This window comes from Neodiprion lecontei, chromosome 2 (genome assembly GCF_021901455.1).
Source record: "Neodiprion lecontei isolate iyNeoLeco1 chromosome 2, iyNeoLeco1.1, whole genome shotgun sequence".
Taxonomy (NCBI): domain Eukaryota; kingdom Metazoa; phylum Arthropoda; class Insecta; order Hymenoptera; family Diprionidae; genus Neodiprion; species Neodiprion lecontei.
The window spans coordinates 1,085,729-1,102,437 of NC_060261.1; the positions used below are offsets into that span (position 1 = coordinate 1,085,729).

Below are 16,709 nucleotides of genomic sequence, written 5' to 3' on the forward strand. Positions count from 1 at the left end.
ATGAGACGCTAGCTGCTATCCATGTTCCATCACTTCCATCCGTATTCCGTCAGACGCCGTTGACTCACATTGACCGAATTGTAGGGACGCCAGCGAACGGACATACGCATTTGTTTTTAGTATAAGTGTTTACAACGATTTTGACTGTTAATTGAGTTGAAAATAAAATGCCTAAAGTCGTATCCCGAAGTATAATATGTTCCGACACGAAGGATCAAGAGGAATACAGCGAAGAAAAACCACTTCATATTTACTACTGCCTTTGTGGACAGATGACTTTGATTTTAGGTTAGTACACGCATCTACGGTGAACGTGTAGAACATAATAATAATTAATGGTAATATTTATCGTGAACGAATCACGATGGTAAAAATTCACAGATTGCCCGATTGAAAAACTGCCTTTGAGGAAACGAGACGGTTCCCGAGTGATAGACGGCAGTAAACATGCCCACAAAATAACCAGCGAACTGGACGAGATTGTGTACCTCAAACGAACCGACACATATGAAAAGCAACACAGACACAAATGCAAAAAGTATGTATCATGTTCTATTCGCAATGTAATTAAATAAATGTATAGAACAAAATTTTAACGCTATCTAAATTTTGAACAGATGCGGTCTCTTGCTTTACTACAAACACGAGGCACAATCGAACACTGTTTTTATAGTGAAAGGGGCAGTAATAAAAAGCTCTGGGGAAGGTCCTATGACGGACATATATAATCAAGTAGCCATTGAAAAGCCCAAGAAAATCATGGTCACAAAACACACAAAGAATATGGGCAAGTTTAGCTCAGTTACAGTTTCAACCATTGACGAGGAAGAGGATGAAATTGAAGCTGTAAGTAACATAAATTAAAAATGTATAACGCATCGATCAATAATGTGATCCAATTTTTTGTAATACAGAGAGAAGTTGCTGATTCGTACGCTAATAACGCGCGTATAATAGAAAAACAGCTTGAAAGAAAGGGCGTGAATAAACGAAAAGCTATGCCGCTACCTGAAGTGGAACCCAAAAGAACAAGGCCAAGAGGTACACTGCTAGATATTTAATTTAATTCAGTTTAATGAAGTTCCTATGTATTTTGTAAAATATGGGTTCTGTGGAGCTATATACGTGGCGCGTTATGCTTGAGTGATGCAACAAGGATTAAACGTTATATTGAAATATTTATTAACATTACATAAAAGTAAATATTTTTAAAATATATATAAATGACTAGATACAAATATTGCATAGTAAAAATGTACATTGCAAAATATAGAGATAAGATATTGAATAAATAAATACAATTAACAATTAAAATTAATTTATATTTGTTTTTATAAAAAAAAACAAAAAAATTGAAACAAGAAAAAACAGTACATCCAGCTTCAAGACTAAACTATCTAGTATCAGAATTAATTTTCTGATCTCGTTATAGAATGGCAATCGTTCAGAGAACAGCAGAATCATATTCTTTCATACAATAAATAATAATAGTCGTAATATTGCAATGTTTTACAAGATAATTTGCAGATTACAACTTGCTTACATATTCATTACTAAAACACTAACAGGAAAATCTAACTGATTGTAAAGCAAATTGCATATAACTGGCCATTTTATGTACTCGCTTACAAAGCCACAGGACATGCAAAGTATGTAATATTTTTATAACGCGAACAGTGGCACGTCTGCTTGCCTGTGTAAAGATTTTTCAAATATCTCCACACACGATTGCATCAGTGATGAACGAATATACCAAATATTAATAATCTCAATATCCATAAATAGATGAACACATACGCACGTAGAGGTAATTAACTTAATGTCCGATTTACTGATATGTATGTAAAAAAAACAGAATGGCATAGTGGAAACGATTGATAAATAAATATTTGATCGCGAAACTCGAGCATCGAGTTTTTGGAATGAGTAAACAATCAAACATATGGAATAATTCTGTTAAAAAACAAAACATGCAAAGTAATAATCCGCTATCACAAAATATTGAGAATCTTCGATCACGTAATACTGATTAATGCATAAGAACCATACACATCATACTAAACGCATTCAATGTATGTAATCACTAATGCAATCAGCACATATAAATAATAAGTTAACATTTACACATTAGCTTCTGACGATTTGATATCTGACTTTTTAAGTATCGAGGGCTCATCCTTTAAAAATGTTCCAGATCTGGAACCGACAGTTGGTTGTTTCACTGCCTCACCATTATGGCACGTAGTTTTAATCTTATCGTCGACCATTTTGCCGGTCGTTTTTTTATTCCCAACTATTCCGGACTTATTAGCTCTAACCGCACCATTTGATTTTGGTGATAACTTCTTTGGACTCTCGACGGTCGGTTGATTAGAGAGAGTCCCTTTCCTCTCTTTTCTTAAATTACTAGCACCTGATAACTGTAGAGTAGCTTGCCTCGCCGTCGATCGACTTCCAGTGGTAGTTTGCACAACTCTCCCGGGGATGTCTGGGGTTTTTGCCGCGTCTAATAGGTTCCTTCGCAAACTGGGAGATCCGTGATATGGTGTAACTGGAAGTGCTCTGTTCCTACTGGCGGCAGTCGAGCTCTCAATTGATCTGGGAGCCCGTCGTACTATCGTTAACGGACTTTTGTGCTGTATTGGAGGAGATGTTTTCTTAACACCACGTTCCCGAGTTTGACTTCTGTTCATGCTTCTGTTCCCCAAGGTTGGTGAGAGTTTGTTTGAAACTGTCGATTTTGGTGTGCCAGTCACCTCAGTCATCAAGCTATCGGTAGACATTGATGTGTCCATTTTCGTCATCGTTTTCTTTACCACAGGTTTCTTTTTTGCTTCAGCTAACGAATCTATCGACAAGCCTATCTCGGTCTCCTTCTGTTTGAGCAAAGGTGACTCTGGACGTGTTATACCGCAACTTTTACTCGTTGGATCTTTTCTGTTACTCGCCTTGTCGGCGTTTGAATCGGCAAGACTGTCGGAGGAGAGAGCTTTTACATCTTTCTTTATCGGTAGCTTCATCTTTGCAGCTGCCTTTTTATCCACGGCACGTTTCATCGCAGGACTAGATGTTCGTGAAGAATCCGAGGATGATATCAAATTCTTACGACGGTGCTGTATCATTTTTTCAGGTGGCGCCTGAGGAGCTACCTCTTTTGCGACAGACTTGTTTCGTGGCTCCAGATACCTAGGTTTTACCTGGAATGATGCAACATGATCGAGTAATTGAAGAAATCGTTTCATCATTTTTAGAGATCCGATATAACCTTACCTCGATTTTATTTGGCCAGGACCGCGGTCTGCTGCTGATTTCACTTGTGATCAATTTCTCATGTGGTAGTTTTCGATCTAGTGGATCTGTCTTGGGCTTGCTCAGAGGAATTTTCTTCGTTTGTGGCGCAGGCGGTGCAACTTGCTTCAAGGTTTTATCATTATGCTCAGACATCACCATTTTAACTTTCCTCAGTTCCACACTGCGGCTTGCCGATATTCGGCTAGAGGTTGCTCTTGGCTCCTGGAAAACATTTGATATTACAATTTCAAGTAGAACATATTTACGCGTTTCATTATTCGATCTTAAAACCTGCCTTCAAGAAATTTGAATGCCGAGATTGACGCTTGGATGTTTCATGAGGTAAAATAACTAGACAAGCTAATTCTTGTATCCTTCTTCGCAGTTCCAAATCCATTTTCAACCACATTGTCGACCTTGCAGCCCTCGGAGCTTCCCGCACCAAACATTTCTCTACATGGCTATGGATTTTTTTCAAAAATTCGATGAACTGCTGAGCCCATTTCCGCTCCAACGGTATATCTTCGGATTGTGCTGTGAGTAGCATCTTGTGCAGCTTGGCATAACTTTTGCAAGCCTGTTCCGGAGGCAGGCGGTCTGCAGCTGCCAAGATGTTATCTTCCAGACGACTTATGTTCCAACTGAACTCACGACCAAGTGCTTGAAACTTTTCATTGCCCAACAAGCCAGAAAAATTATCTGACAAGAATTTAACCGAGGTTTCCAGGAGATTGGAAACCAGTCTGAAAACAGGCTCTGCCCAACGGACGTTTGGCAAGGTCGCCAAAAGCTTGTCACAGTCCATCATAGTCTGGAGGACGTTATCTGTAGACTGAGGTTGTTTACATCAGTAAGATCATATAATAATTTTTTCGAATGCTTGCTTTCTATGCCATGAACCATCTAATTACCATGTGTACGATGTGCTGATGGTAACATTTGTCCATGAGTTCACGGGGCAGGGTAGCAAACGCTTTGCATGGCCATATGCGTACAAAATGTCTGGTTATCCAACGAAGAGATTTCCGATATACCTCGTCCAGTCCGTATGCAGCAGCTAACGGCATACACTCTAGTACTCCAACAGCGCAAATCTGACATGGCTAAAGAAAAGAATACCTTGTTAATTAACGTTGAAAAACCCTGAGGTTTCCCCAATAATATGTTTGAAATTTACCTTGTGAAACAGATGGCAGTACTTCACTTTAAGCGTGTAACTAATCACTTCCTTCAGCCCCTCCAAGCACAACATATCTGCCAACGTTGCCAATTCCACGATACTTATCGTTTCTGGTATGTTACTTTCCCCGCTATATATGTGGCATAAGGCAAAGTGTACGGAATTGTAAGAATATCTGCAAGCAATCACAGTTTGTCCATTTAACATCGTTCCAAAGTATCAATCAGGTTGCAAAACAGAAGTCAAGCTACCTCCTCAGCAAATTAAACTAGATTTTATCCTCACCAAGAATCTCTTGTGCTTACCCTTGAAGCGCAATCACATTTCCAGCACTTTCGACCCATCCGCCGCTAAGTATAGCTGCAAAGTATTGGCAGCGGGAGCTCAATATGCACTTATGAGCTCTTATTCGGCGTCCCGAAACGTCTATTGTTACGTCAGGATTAATTTCCTCCAGAAACATGCGCAAGAGATCTTCGCCCAGTCTGTTGTACGGTTTAGTTCCTACCAAACTTGATGTTTCCGTCTCCTCTGTGCTACCTTCTTAATTATTCAAAGTTCGATTATTAATATAAAATGACCAAGTATTGTACTTAAAGCATTTGAAGATATGCCAGAAGAGATTACCTACCAGCGCCGGATCGACCCATGCTGCTTTGCATACTGCTGAGATCAGATTCTGATATAACACCTTCGCCATCTCCATCATTGCCTAAATCATCCAAGGGAGATTTTTGCTTCGGAGGCAAAGAAGTCGTCATGGCAGAGGCAAACTTCCCTCGCGATACATTTCTCAGTGGACCAGTTGATCTGGACATGACAAGTTTACTTTCGATCCAAGAGGTTTCAGGAATGCTGGTGCTCATACGGTACGTGACCCTTTCATCCTTTGTATTAATTATGTCAGAGGTATGAAATCGCACAGGAGTTTTATCCAGGTCTGAAAGACGAACGAAACTAGAGCCTGATGGATTGGACGGTGCAGATTTATTCCCATGTGGACCTTGATCAAACATCTTTTCCTCTCTTTTGGTACTTGTCGCAGATCGGGAATGATGTCCAACTAATTTCACAGCTCCGCAATCATGGTTAGTCAGTTCAGATTCAATTTTTTTTATCTTTGCATTTAGAGATTTTTGGGTTTCGAATATTTTGTACCCAACAGGTGGCACCGTTTGAGATTTATTTGAAGGTTTTTGCTCCTCTGCATTCATCATTTCTGAAAGTTCTGAGTCATGATGATCGCTCCTTGGTGACGGCCCACTTCCACTACCACTACTAATGTCGAATGTTTCACTCTTACGAGTATGATCAGGACCATCGGTACTCTCAGTTCCAGTTTTATCCCACACAGATACCTCGGAATATTCCTCTTCGTACGCCTTAGTTTCGGCATCAAAATTTTCGGTGACTTCTGTCGAAATTAATTCCTGGTAATCGTGCTGCTTAACAGAGGCTCTTAATTCTTCGTTAAATATTTCAATATGCGAATTAGGCGGAGTATCACGATTGTCGTACTCGAATACATCCTCTGTCGATGTGTCCATGTTACGACTGTTGTTATCCTGCTCTTGCAGTCGCTTGGTGGAATTCAATCCGTTCAAGGTATCGGCCCGAGCAGCCTCGCTCAGCGAGTGGCTAGAGTTACTCGTTTTTGTCTGATTCTTTCTCAAGTCCCCGCGATCCACGGACAGGCTGTGAGCCCGCTTGTGTTCCTTGCGATAAACAGCTTCTTTGCCGATATGTCCATTACCATTTGCCGTGCCACCTTTGTCTACGTTCCAAGAATGTCGCTTGAAAGCAGGTCTTGAAGATGACAAGGTTCGTCGTCTAACCACCGGAGAATCAGATTCAATGAACATGAAAATGCTCTGTTTATTTTGCTCTCTTGAACCTTTTTGGTCAGTAGAAGACTGATCTTTTTCACTGCTACTGCCATTCTCATCAGAATTACCATTGTTTGGTTTTGCCTTTTCAATTATAGCCGCGTTTTCCGAATTGAAAGACTTACTAGCAGCCGAGGTACTTTCTTCATCGATAGTTTTCTCCCTCAGTTCCGTTTTAGTGTTATGTGTAATGCACTTACCATTAGAACTTTTAGAATCATTCAGATCTATGAACATAGAGAAAATATTTCTTTTATCACATCCTCGGCTCACATTTTGCCCTGCATTGCGTGCTGTTACATGAACATCTTTCTTTTCTGTCGGTGAAACCTTACTTTTCTCAGATATATCAATGAAAAACTCGCAGTAGCTTTTTCCATTTCCATTTTGCTCTCCACATTGGTCTCTCAGTTTCGATTTTGGTTGAGATTCAGCTTTCTCAGAAGTTGTAAGAGATTCCCCACAACTTTCTGCTTCATTCAAGTCAATGAAAAAACCTAAGCTCCCCAATCTCTCAGGAGATTTAAATTTCTTTTCATTCTTCTGCATACTCTCAACATTTGACAAACTCTGTGACATTGTTTCCTGCATCTTATCACTTCCCACTAACTCAACATCCTCTTTTACTGGATTACGCATGTCGACAACCCATGATGTCATTGAACTGCACATCCTTACTGGTTTTACTTTCACTTCAGGTTCGTCCATGAGAACCGAACCACCAGAAACTATTGGCGTTGATTCGGTCTTTCGTCTTACAATCGGACTGTCTGTTACCTTCGAGTAGTCAGTGGCAGCTGCACCCCCTGAAACAATTGGCGTTGTTTCGTCACATTTAGACCGCTTTGGTACTTCTATAGCCTTTGTACTCTCCCTTGTCTCAGGTGCAAGAGGCTGGTTAATAATACTTTCTTCGCTGTTCAGAGATATGCTTTTTTCGGCACAGAAACTACTTGATAACTCCTGCATATTTCTGCAGTCTTGACTATCGAGTGAGGCAATGGAAACCACTGCACATGTCACAATAGTTGGCTCTCTCATGTCTAAACACACATCAACTGGTTTTATCCAAGTATCGTCCATTACTGGTACATCAGAGCAGGAATCACCATCTACACGATGTCCCGAGTATTGAGGGATCGAATTCTGAAAAACAAGACTACCCTGACGTCTTTCATATTCTTGCCTGAGGATAGAAAGTTTTTCATCGTTCGGATCTAATTCAAATGTGTTTCTCCTGATGAGAGAAGGTCGTCTCGGTTCTATTGCCTCAGTCTCTTCTGTAACAACGTTCTTCTCTTGCTCAACTGGATCTTTCGAAACAGCTTCCAAAAGGACTCCAGATTCCTCGCAACGATTTGGTTTGTTATTACTGATCCCTCTGCTGTTGTCTGGGCAGGGAGATGCTCTTGCGCTTTCCCCACTGTCTGCTTCTTTAATTTCTACTACTAGAGTTTCTTTTTCAGTACTTTTCTCCTTCTCGCTATCCGCTTTATCCTCGGAAGTCGAATCCAACCGTTTCACTTTACGCAATCCGATCAGTGGCTCCAGTCGCTCTGTTAACTTCAGTTCCTTTTCAAACTCGGCAACTTTCTCGTGGCCGCTTTGAAAACTCGACAATCGTCTTGTTCCAGTCAATCGATGATGCTGCTCTTCAGGTTGGAAGATCTGATTCTCGTCATCATTCGAATTACGATTCGCGCAGCTGGGAATGTACGAAGGAATTCTACTACCCAAATCACGTTCATGCAAATTATCGACTATGGCAACTTCCTCTTCGTCATTTAAACTCGAAGCATCGATAAAATAATAACTACTTGTACTGGAGGAGCTCTTTTTAATCGGTAGATCATTTGAGTGGGACAGTTCATGTCGCAACTCTTCCATTGTCATGCTCCTGGCCTCAGGATTAGGATTAAGTTTCTCATCATCTTGTTTGTTGAAACTCTCGTATTTCTGCAATGCCTTTTCAGGATCAGAATTAAGCGGTGACATGTTAACAGGATCAATAAACTCGAACGATTCCGTTGGAACAAATGAATTTGTTTTCTCATTTTCGTCAGTTTCAGATTCGGATTCGTAGAAAGGATCATCAAGCACGTGATTTTCATAACTGGATATCTCTAGTTCTGCCCGCTCTTGAAGTTTTTGAGCATTTTCATCCGATGACCCAGAAGAATCAAGCTCTCTCAAGTTACCCCCGCACTGCGGTTCAATTCTTACAAATGAACAGGTTGCGTCAGAGCCGATGATATCAGCACCATGCTTTTTTTCCAACAATCTCGCAGACTTATCTGTATAACTAGTTGTGTTGTCGATATTTAAAGCATTTGTATGCTGTTCGTTCAACGATATCTTGTTACATTCCTCGGCACCAGAGCCTCTGAGTGTGACTTTGTTAGAATCTTCATCCGTTGAAAAGTCACCTGTAGCATGAGATTCGTCCAAATCTGGACCTGATGTTTCTGAAACGCTATTGTCACGTGGGCTAACAGACCCCGTCTCCAGTCCAGAGTCAGCCATGTCCGAAGATGTGGGACTCACATCTACTGTTGCATTTCTATAGCAACGCCCAAAATTCGTTTTTATATCACTCGTATTCCACAGACAATTATCGTAGCTCAATTTCCTGCTGAAGCTATCTCGCTCTGCAGATTCTTCAGACTGCAATGTATCCGATATTAGCTGAACCAGTGTTAGCTCTTCTTGTGACGGATCAGAATTAGTATAGAGAAGTCTGCAAGAGCGGGTGAACAATAATTAATACAGGCAATGATTTCATAAGAAGTTTACATTGATTTTTAGTTGTTTCAGTAGAAAATTTTCACACGTTATATAAAATAAAGTGCAATGCAGCGTGCAATAAAAAATCGATGTTTGAGGCTAGAGAAAAGTGCTGGAAATTCTGAGAACACCAAACACAAGAAAAAACGATAGAACCACCAATACCTCAAAAAATTCTCAATGTGGCGAAATTTTCCAGGAACATCAAGCGCACATTTGACCAAACTACTATCGTATACAAAGTACGGCTCTAGAAGGTGATAAAAATGTGGCGATCTTGTCCTGACAATGCACTGGTTGGTTCGTATTACCTTACAGTCGATCAATATTTCAAGATCTGAATGAAGAGAGTCTGTGAATATTCTGCGTAATAAAAACAAAAATACATTTAAGGTTGAACAAATGAGTTTCATATTGAAGCAGGTTTATATTTAATATAGATGACCAAGGTGTACCTTTGAATGTGCTCGTGGAGAATGTTTATGTTTTTCAATCGTGTTCTTACAGTTTCTATTCTTTGGCGTTGCTTGAATGTTTCTGTGACGACGGGTGGCTCAGACGTGTGGCGAGGATATAAATGGGAATTGTAAAGCTGTGGATTTACTTTCTCTAAACGTCCGCCTTGTCTGTACCTGCCGCTGCCTCCAGCCATGAGGCATCTCTATTGTATCATGTATTCCCACCTTGAACGATAATTTTTTTTTGCAATAAATACGTGCTTGCCCTTTCAAACGTGAATCAGCTGATCTTTAAGGGAGTGCCCTAGTCGATTTTGACGTGGACATATACATTTCTAAATATCAAAGTCCAAGTACCTCAAACGCGAAAAAGGGTTTAACAGCCCCATTCTATACGCAATTCTGAACAAAAACACACCGACACATTTTCATTTGCTGCAGAAATAAATAATTCTACGAATTTACTATTGCGACTTCGTAGAATTCATGTCATTTGTTTATTTCTGCGTCAAATGAAAATGTATCGGAATGTTTTTGTTCAGATTTGCACATAGAATGGGGCTGTTAAGCCCTTTTTAGCGTTTGACATACGTAGACTTCGATATTTGGAGATATATACATCAACGTCGAAATCGGCCAGAGCACCTCCTTAATCAGGATTGATATTGAAGTTTAACGAAGTAACAATGATACAAGTACAAGTATATGCATGTGTACATCTCCTAGGCAGGAGTCTCGTGAATAAAATAAATATATAAATAAGGTGTGACGACTGCGCGAATGTAAATCGCGGTATGTGCGTGACGACGATGGGTTCGTCAGGGTCGCGCAATTACTCGCAGTATGAAGGAATCCGATAATTAATATTCAACCAGCACGCAGCACGCGGCTGAGCAGAAGACACTGAAAACATACTACATACATACATACGTAGGTACATGCATACACACCTTTTTTCGCCGATCTCCTTAGCTGTCAGCTGCCCCACTTCGTTCTACATGCGATCAAAGCTGTTCAACGCGGTGTTAACGCAATGCAGAAATGTAAAAGGCGACGGGTGACGGGTGCGGTAGTTTGACATGACAATAATTGTTGTTTGTTTTAATTATTATCACAAGTTAACGCTGAGGCAGCCGGATCCGTCGTAAATAAATTCATCTTTCAATTATTTATAGTACTGGACGCGTCAACTAATCTACCTATTCCCTAACTTTGCCGACGAACATATTTGTATTTTTTTCTTTGCAATATATTATTGACCGAATATACTGATTCCACACTTCGTTGGCGTCTGGCATTATATTATCCCAACATCGGCAGGTGCATCTCGATTAAACCGCGATTAAAGGGATCCCCATACGAACACGCACTATTATCACGTACTACTATTTTCATTAGATTCCTTTGTATGTTTATTTAAAGCCTGATGGTGACACCGAGTGCAATTAGATTGGGTGCTTCGTTTATTTTTTAATTTATTTTTTATCCATGAGAGAGCTCGAAAAGACCTCCTCCGTCGACTTTCAAGTCCGGCAGAAATATCTATAAAAATGGCCGTGCTGTCTATCTGTCTGTCAGTCTGTCTGTCCTTTTTCACGGTGTTCAATCGCCCGCAGATTCGTCCTAATCTCGTAGTAGTTCCAGAAATTGCCATTTGATGGCGTCATGTCGTAACCAGGCCGCACGTATCTTCACTCCTTCCTAAATAAGTAAAGAATCTCTGAAATTGCCTCATAAGTCAACACACTACACCCTTTCGAACACTGTTTTATTTCAAAATTACTATTACTATAACAGGGATATTTACATAATTCTTATTCTGTATATTTACCTTGGAAACGTATCGCATTCAAAATCCTTGAAATCGCTTCACTGCCATCTGCGATATCGCATCCGTGTCTATTGCGTAGTCCGGGTATCTATAATTTACGTAATTCGTGATGCAACGATTTTGGCACCTGGCAGACGCCTTGGCTTGTGACAGGCATCGACATACTTCAAATAATAACGGTGATATTGATCCGTACTTATCCTAAATCGGACATAATTTAGTTTATGAAAACAAGGGCTGATATGACGAAATTTCGTTGAAGCTTAATAAAAGACTGAATAAAAAGTATTAGGTTATGCCAAATCTTCCTTAGTTCCTACGGTTATGTCTTTTAGGTTATGTTATTTTGATAAGAAAATATTTTATCGTGGCCTGAATGCACGCATACCGAGTACAGTTACGCAAATCTGGTTCGACTAAATCGTGCAAACGAAACAGCAATTTGGAGTAAGTACAGTATGAGAATTTGCTCAGTACAGAATATTAATCCAAAAAGTCTCTTATAGTCAGTATTGGCATTCTGTATCATAAACCCAACATTGAAACGAGTCTTTGGCCTTAAGTAGTTCTACAACAAATGTGAACAAGATTTTCTAACTATTTTCACTGATTTATTTTCAAGAAGAATCATGGTTAAGCTCATGGCCATATCGATGAAGCTTTCCCTTTCCATAAGAAAAGATCGGCAAGTTTGATTTTACAAGTTTCCTCGTTACTTGAAGTCATGGATTATGAATACATACCATTCCAGAGGGAGAAAGATATTCATAATAAATGTTGCGGGGGAAAGTTTTGGTGCATCAAGGCAAGTTTTCGTTCACTACGTGTCATTTGAAACTGTCAGTTTATTGATAACTCTATCATTAGACTGAACGAATAAAGTCGTTAATTCAACTTCTTTTAACAAGCCCAATACTTATTTCAGGATATATGTGGAATTATTTGTGCTATATTAACATGGCTATTGATAATTTATGCAGAGTTTGTAGTGATGGCGGTCATCCTTATTCCAAGCGTAAATACACTTTACGCTACTTTTAACATGGCCATATTTCAGTCATTAGCTATTTTGGCATTCGCTTCTCACCTTAAGACAATGTTTACAGATCCGGTACGTTACCTGCGTTCCCCCTTCCTAACAATTCGGAGATTTGAATGATGCAACTAATTTCGTGTTTCATTTATTTTTCTGGCCTGCAGGGTGCTGTTCCAAAAGGAAACGCAACCAAGGAGATGATTCAACAAATGGGATTCCGAGAGGGCCAAGTTATATTCAAATGCCCAAAGTGTTGTTCCATCAAACCTGACAGAGCTCATCATTGTTCCGTTTGTCAAAGGTACCGTGCTATTCAATTCTAAGATTGCAATAATAAATATAGATCTCTGTCCAACAGAGATATTCCATTTCTAATGTTCTGAGGCTTATGCAGATTGTTCTAACATTTTTTCTTCAATTCTTATCAGGTGTATCAGGAAGATGGACCATCATTGCCCTTGGGTTAATAATTGCGTAGGGGAAAATAATCAGAAATACTTTGTACTTTTTACTGTAAGTATTCTGCCTTTTCTTTGCTACCAAAGCTATTCCCTTAATAATTTCTGAGGAAATAAGGAACAGAAACAAACAAGAAATTATCAATAATTATGACCCACCTTTCGACTTGCCTAATAGATGTTTGAATTTTTCAGTTTTATATTGCTGGCATATCATTGCAGTCTCTATTCTTGTGCGTTCAACAGTTTACCACTTGCGTTAGACAAGAATGGAGAGAATGTTCAACATTCAGTCCTCCCGCAACAGTTGTGTTACTTTTATTTCTAACGTTTGAAGCTCTACTCTTTGCTATTTTCACTGCAGTAATGCTGGGCACTCAACTACAAGCAATTTGGAATGATGAGACGGTAATCTAAATTCAAAATTTGGCACTTTAAGGATTTACCAAATTGTGATAGATCAAATCCAATGGTTTTTATTGTAGGGAATTGAACAACTCAAAAAGGAAGAAGCTCGTTGGGTTCGAAACAGTCGATGGAAGTCCATCCAAGCTGTATTTGGAAGATTTTCTATCGCCTGGTTCTCACCTTTTACGTCACCGCCAAATGCCAAGACAAAACTCGACTCTTATTTATATTCTGTATAAGTTATTTATAAATATATAAACATATATATTTATATACATATATAACTAACACTCTAAGCATTGAACCAAATTTTTATCCTACTATTCCTATACATTCGTAATTCAGCTTGAAGCACCAATATGAATTAACAGACTGTGTTGACTTTACGGATACGTATACACAATATTTATTCAATTATAACTCTTCATACACGGTCTTTATCTGAAAAAACCAAATACAAATAACCTGCCGAAAACAAAAGCAACAGATCATTATGCAGTTCAGAAGAGCAGATCGGTGTGTTAAAAGATTATGGCAAGGCGTAATAGTTTGACATATATTTAATTTCAGTGTTTTGAAACCGTCATAATTTTAGCAAAAGCTAGTGGAGCAATGGGTAAGGGCACTGAAAATTTTGTAGTGCAAAATTGATTAGTAGTTAAAAACCTCAAATTTACTGGTCTTTCGGTGAGAAGTTGAACAACTTGAACACAGAAGCAGTTGAAGCGAATTGTTTTACAACGGATACTATAGAAAATTGACTCGCTCGACAGATGATCATCTGATTTTGTTTCTAGTGCAATTTTGAACTTTCGTGGTAAATCTCAGCACGCATGCTGCTTTTGCCGCACGATATTAGCAACAGACCCATATTCTAACAAACAATTTGTGTCTGTAAAGTTATTTACTACAGTTCCTCAACTGGCATAAAGTAATTACAAACCGTTGGAAGAAGAGGTGAATCGTACATGTGAGACGCTAGTTTTGAAACAATCACACTTAAGTGATAAGAAGAAAAACAAGGCAAAATGAAAAAGTAACTTTTTTATTTTTATCATCAGATTTGCGAATTTTTTGTTTGTTATCATCTATTTATTATATTATCACAATCGTATTTTTATTAGAGGGAAATAGAATGGACTAGATATTGCAATTCAATTTTTAATTTTGTTATTCGCGTAACCTATCTTAACATAAGATGACATAACCTAAGCTGACCTCTGCCGTAATACCCGTAATAGTAAACTCGTAAACCAACAGTTCATAACCTATCGATGATCGGCCGCAAATTCAAACTTCATTGTCCCTGCTGCCTACCGTTAATTTTCTTCTGTCTGCCGTCAACTGAATTACTGACATGGCAGATGAATGAACTTGATACGGTCGTCGCCACTAGGTGCATTCTTGGAATTTGTACTACTCGACAGGTGCGCTGACAAGTGGAACCAATGCGGTAGCAGGTACAGATGGTTAGCAAGTGCTAATCCTATTAGTAGAACAACCTGGAGCGGGTGAACCTAATCCGGTATAATATGCCGGGCCCCTGTTAGAAGGCTCTCGGCTATCCAATATACTAGTACGTAAGTTGGGTGGCCTTTCCACAGTGCGTTAGGCGCATCAGTCGATTCATTTGGGTTGAAACTAATGGATACTCTGATCGGAAAGAATACAAACAGAAGGAAAACCAATTGAAAATAATTAATTGAGGTGTTTAATACTTTGACCACTTATTTTGATTGACAATTAAAAATTATCAATGATTTCCATAGGCTAATCTTAGTCGAACAAATTGGAGTGGGTAAAACTGATCCGGAATACCGTGTACCAGAGCCCCTGTTACAGAGTTCTCAGGCCATCAGATATGCCAGTACGTATGTTGGGTGGCTTATCAACAAAGCAGTAGGCGCATACACCATGTGCATTTTACTGAAAATGGGTGGATGCCGATCGGAAAGAATAGAATCAGCAGCAAAACCAATTTCAAATACCTAATTGAGTTGTTTAATACAAAAACCAGATATTTTAATTAACAATTAAGAAGTTATCAACGTTGTGGATTTATTTTCAAATCCATGACCAAATGTATAAAACGAATGCCAATATGAATCGTATCTTTTGGTCTATCTCAAAAGAAGTAAATCTTTTAATTTTAAACAAAAACTTCGTAGGATTGACGACTGAGGAAATACGGAGAAAAAAAGGGTTATATTTATTTATTTTATACCAGAATACATAGATAATAGTAACAATGTAATATCATACATAATATATCGTATTCTGCAGAAGTGCGTTTGCACCTGTACGCAGGCTGATACATATACTATATTTACAGACTATATAATACCTAGTTTACACAACATTTTGAATATTCTGCTTCAGTATACACTGACACCCGAACATTTGTAACGAAATAAAAGATTATTGAATAAACTGATACTAAACTGACACTGTACTTCTGTCGCTACGAATTTGTAATTTCTCTTCCCCACCTCTGCAATACCCTGATGCAAATTTCACGTATTTCGGCCGTTCCTTCTGATCCGTTATTCGTAGCGAGTTGGGACTGCGCCCAATCGATTCCTGTGACAAAATTACGTCGGAATAGTGCATGAAAGAATTTATTCCAGCACTTTTCAAAATCGCGTGAATTTTCGCCAAAAAATGCAAAGGGGTTAGCCTTACTTTTTTCTTCATTTTTGGAGCCGAAAACTTTTGGTCTCAGATGCGATTTGTACGACCATTTTCCGACTAATTGGACCCCCAGGAGCTCAGAAAACGCAGCGAAAAGAGCGTGAGATCAACAGAAGAGAAATTACGACGAAAAGATCACCAGCTGAAAAATGTCAAAAACACAGGTTGTCGTTTTTTGGATGTAACTTTTGTTCCGTTGATCGCAGCCGATTGGGACTGCGTCCAATCGATTTCTCTGACAAGATTACGTCGGAATAGTGCCACGAAGAATTTGTTCGAGCACTTTTAAAAATCGCCAAAATTTTCGCCAAAAATGCAAAGGGGTTAGCCTTACTTTTTTCTTCATTTTTGGAGCCGAAAACTTTTGGTCTCAGATGCAATTTGTACGACCATTTTCCGACTAATTAGACCCCCAGGAGCTCAGAAAACGCAGCGAAAAGAGCGTGAGATCAACAGAAGAGAAATTACGACGAAAAGATCACCAGCTGAAAAATGTCAAAAACACAGGTTCTCGTTTTTTGGATGTAACTTTTTTTCCGTTGATTGCAGCCGATTGGGACAGCGTCCAATCGATTTCTCTGGCAAGATTACGTCGAAATAGTGCCACGAAGAATTTGTTCCAGCACTTTTAAAAATCGCCAAAATTTTCGCCAAAAATACAAAGGGGTTAGCCTTACTTTTTTCTT

At 39.1% G+C, this 16,709-nt stretch overlaps 3 protein-coding genes across 11 annotated transcripts; 2 read left to right on the forward strand and 1 right to left on the reverse strand.

Annotated features, from left to right (window-relative positions):
• Positions 1-28: 28 nt before the first annotated feature.
• Positions 29-1,839, forward strand: LOC107222595 (STING ER exit protein). Its single transcript, XM_015662023.2, has 4 exons — positions 29-288; positions 382-538; positions 618-846; positions 915-1,839. The coding sequence occupies exons 1-4, from the start codon at positions 168-170 to the stop codon at positions 1,059-1,061; spliced, it is 654 nt and encodes a 217-aa protein (XP_015517509.1). The 5' UTR covers positions 29-167; the 3' UTR covers positions 1,062-1,839.
• Positions 1,159-11,295, reverse strand: LOC107222597. 6 transcript variants are annotated; one of them, XM_046733061.1, is made up of 10 exons: positions 10,550-11,295; positions 9,597-9,824; positions 9,307-9,504; positions 5,103-9,094; positions 4,777-5,011; positions 4,469-4,646; positions 4,203-4,394; positions 3,587-4,123; positions 3,271-3,513; positions 1,159-3,197 (listed from the first exon to the last, which is right to left on the reverse strand). In XM_046733061.1, the coding sequence occupies exons 2-10, from the start codon at positions 9,791-9,793 to the stop codon at positions 2,121-2,123; spliced, it is 6,849 nt and encodes a 2,282-aa protein (XP_046589017.1). In that variant the 5' UTR covers positions 9,794-9,824; positions 10,550-11,295; the 3' UTR covers positions 1,159-2,120. The 6 variants fall into 6 exon arrangements, with proteins under 6 accessions (XP_046589017.1, XP_015517511.2, XP_046589014.1 ...); XM_015662025.2 differs by having other exon boundaries at positions 4,777-5,014; positions 10,550-11,294; XM_046733058.1 differs by lacking the exon at positions 10,550-11,295 and adding an exon at positions 10,299-10,447 and having other exon boundaries at positions 4,777-5,014.
• A 35-nt stretch (positions 11,296-11,330) lies between these two features.
• Positions 11,331-13,628, forward strand: LOC107222580 (palmitoyltransferase ZDHHC3). 4 transcript variants are annotated; one of them, XM_046733065.1, is made up of 7 exons: positions 11,331-11,877; positions 12,053-12,235; positions 12,356-12,445; positions 12,631-12,767; positions 12,895-12,979; positions 13,120-13,332; positions 13,410-13,628. In XM_046733065.1, the coding sequence occupies exons 2-7, from the start codon at positions 12,155-12,157 to the stop codon at positions 13,569-13,571; spliced, it is 768 nt and encodes a 255-aa protein (XP_046589021.1). In that variant the 5' UTR covers positions 11,331-11,877; positions 12,053-12,154; the 3' UTR covers positions 13,572-13,628. The 4 variants fall into 4 exon arrangements, with proteins under 4 accessions (XP_046589021.1, XP_015517485.1, XP_015517484.1 ...); XM_015661999.2 differs by having other exon boundaries at positions 12,056-12,235; positions 12,356-12,541; XM_015661998.2 differs by having other exon boundaries at positions 11,332-11,877; positions 12,356-12,541.
• The last annotated feature ends 3,081 nt before the right edge of the window (positions 13,629-16,709 follow it).

Coding starts and splice junctions, on each gene's coding strand:
- LOC107222580 (XM_015661999.2), top strand. CDS start 12,155: ATGGATTATGAATACATACCATTCCAGAGGGAGAAAGATATTCATAAT. Junction 12,542..12,630: donor AGACAATGTTTACAGATCCG/GTACGTTACCTG, acceptor TCTGGCCTGCAG/GGTGCTGTTCCAAAAGGAAA. Junction 12,768..12,894: donor CATTGTTCCGTTTGTCAAAG/GTACCGTGCTAT, acceptor AATTCTTATCAG/GTGTATCAGGAAGATGGACC.
- LOC107222595 (XM_015662023.2), top strand. CDS start 168: ATGCCTAAAGTCGTATCCCGAAGTATAATATGTTCCGACACGAAGGAT. Junction 289..381: donor ACAGATGACTTTGATTTTAG/GTTAGTACACGC, acceptor AAAAATTCACAG/ATTGCCCGATTGAAAAACTG. Junction 539..617: donor CACAGACACAAATGCAAAAA/GTATGTATCATG, acceptor AATTTTGAACAG/ATGCGGTCTCTTGCTTTACT.
- LOC107222597 (XM_015662025.2), bottom strand. CDS start 9,793: ATGGCTGGAGGCAGCGGCAGGTACAGACAAGGCGGACGTTTAGAGAAA. Junction 9,505..9,596: donor CTCCACGAGCACATTCAAAG/GTACACCTTGGT, acceptor TTTATTACGCAG/AATATTCACAGACTCTCTTC. Junction 4,395..4,468: donor ACTGCCATCTGTTTCACAAG/GTAAATTTCAAA, acceptor TCTTTTCTTTAG/CCATGTCAGATTTGCGCTGT.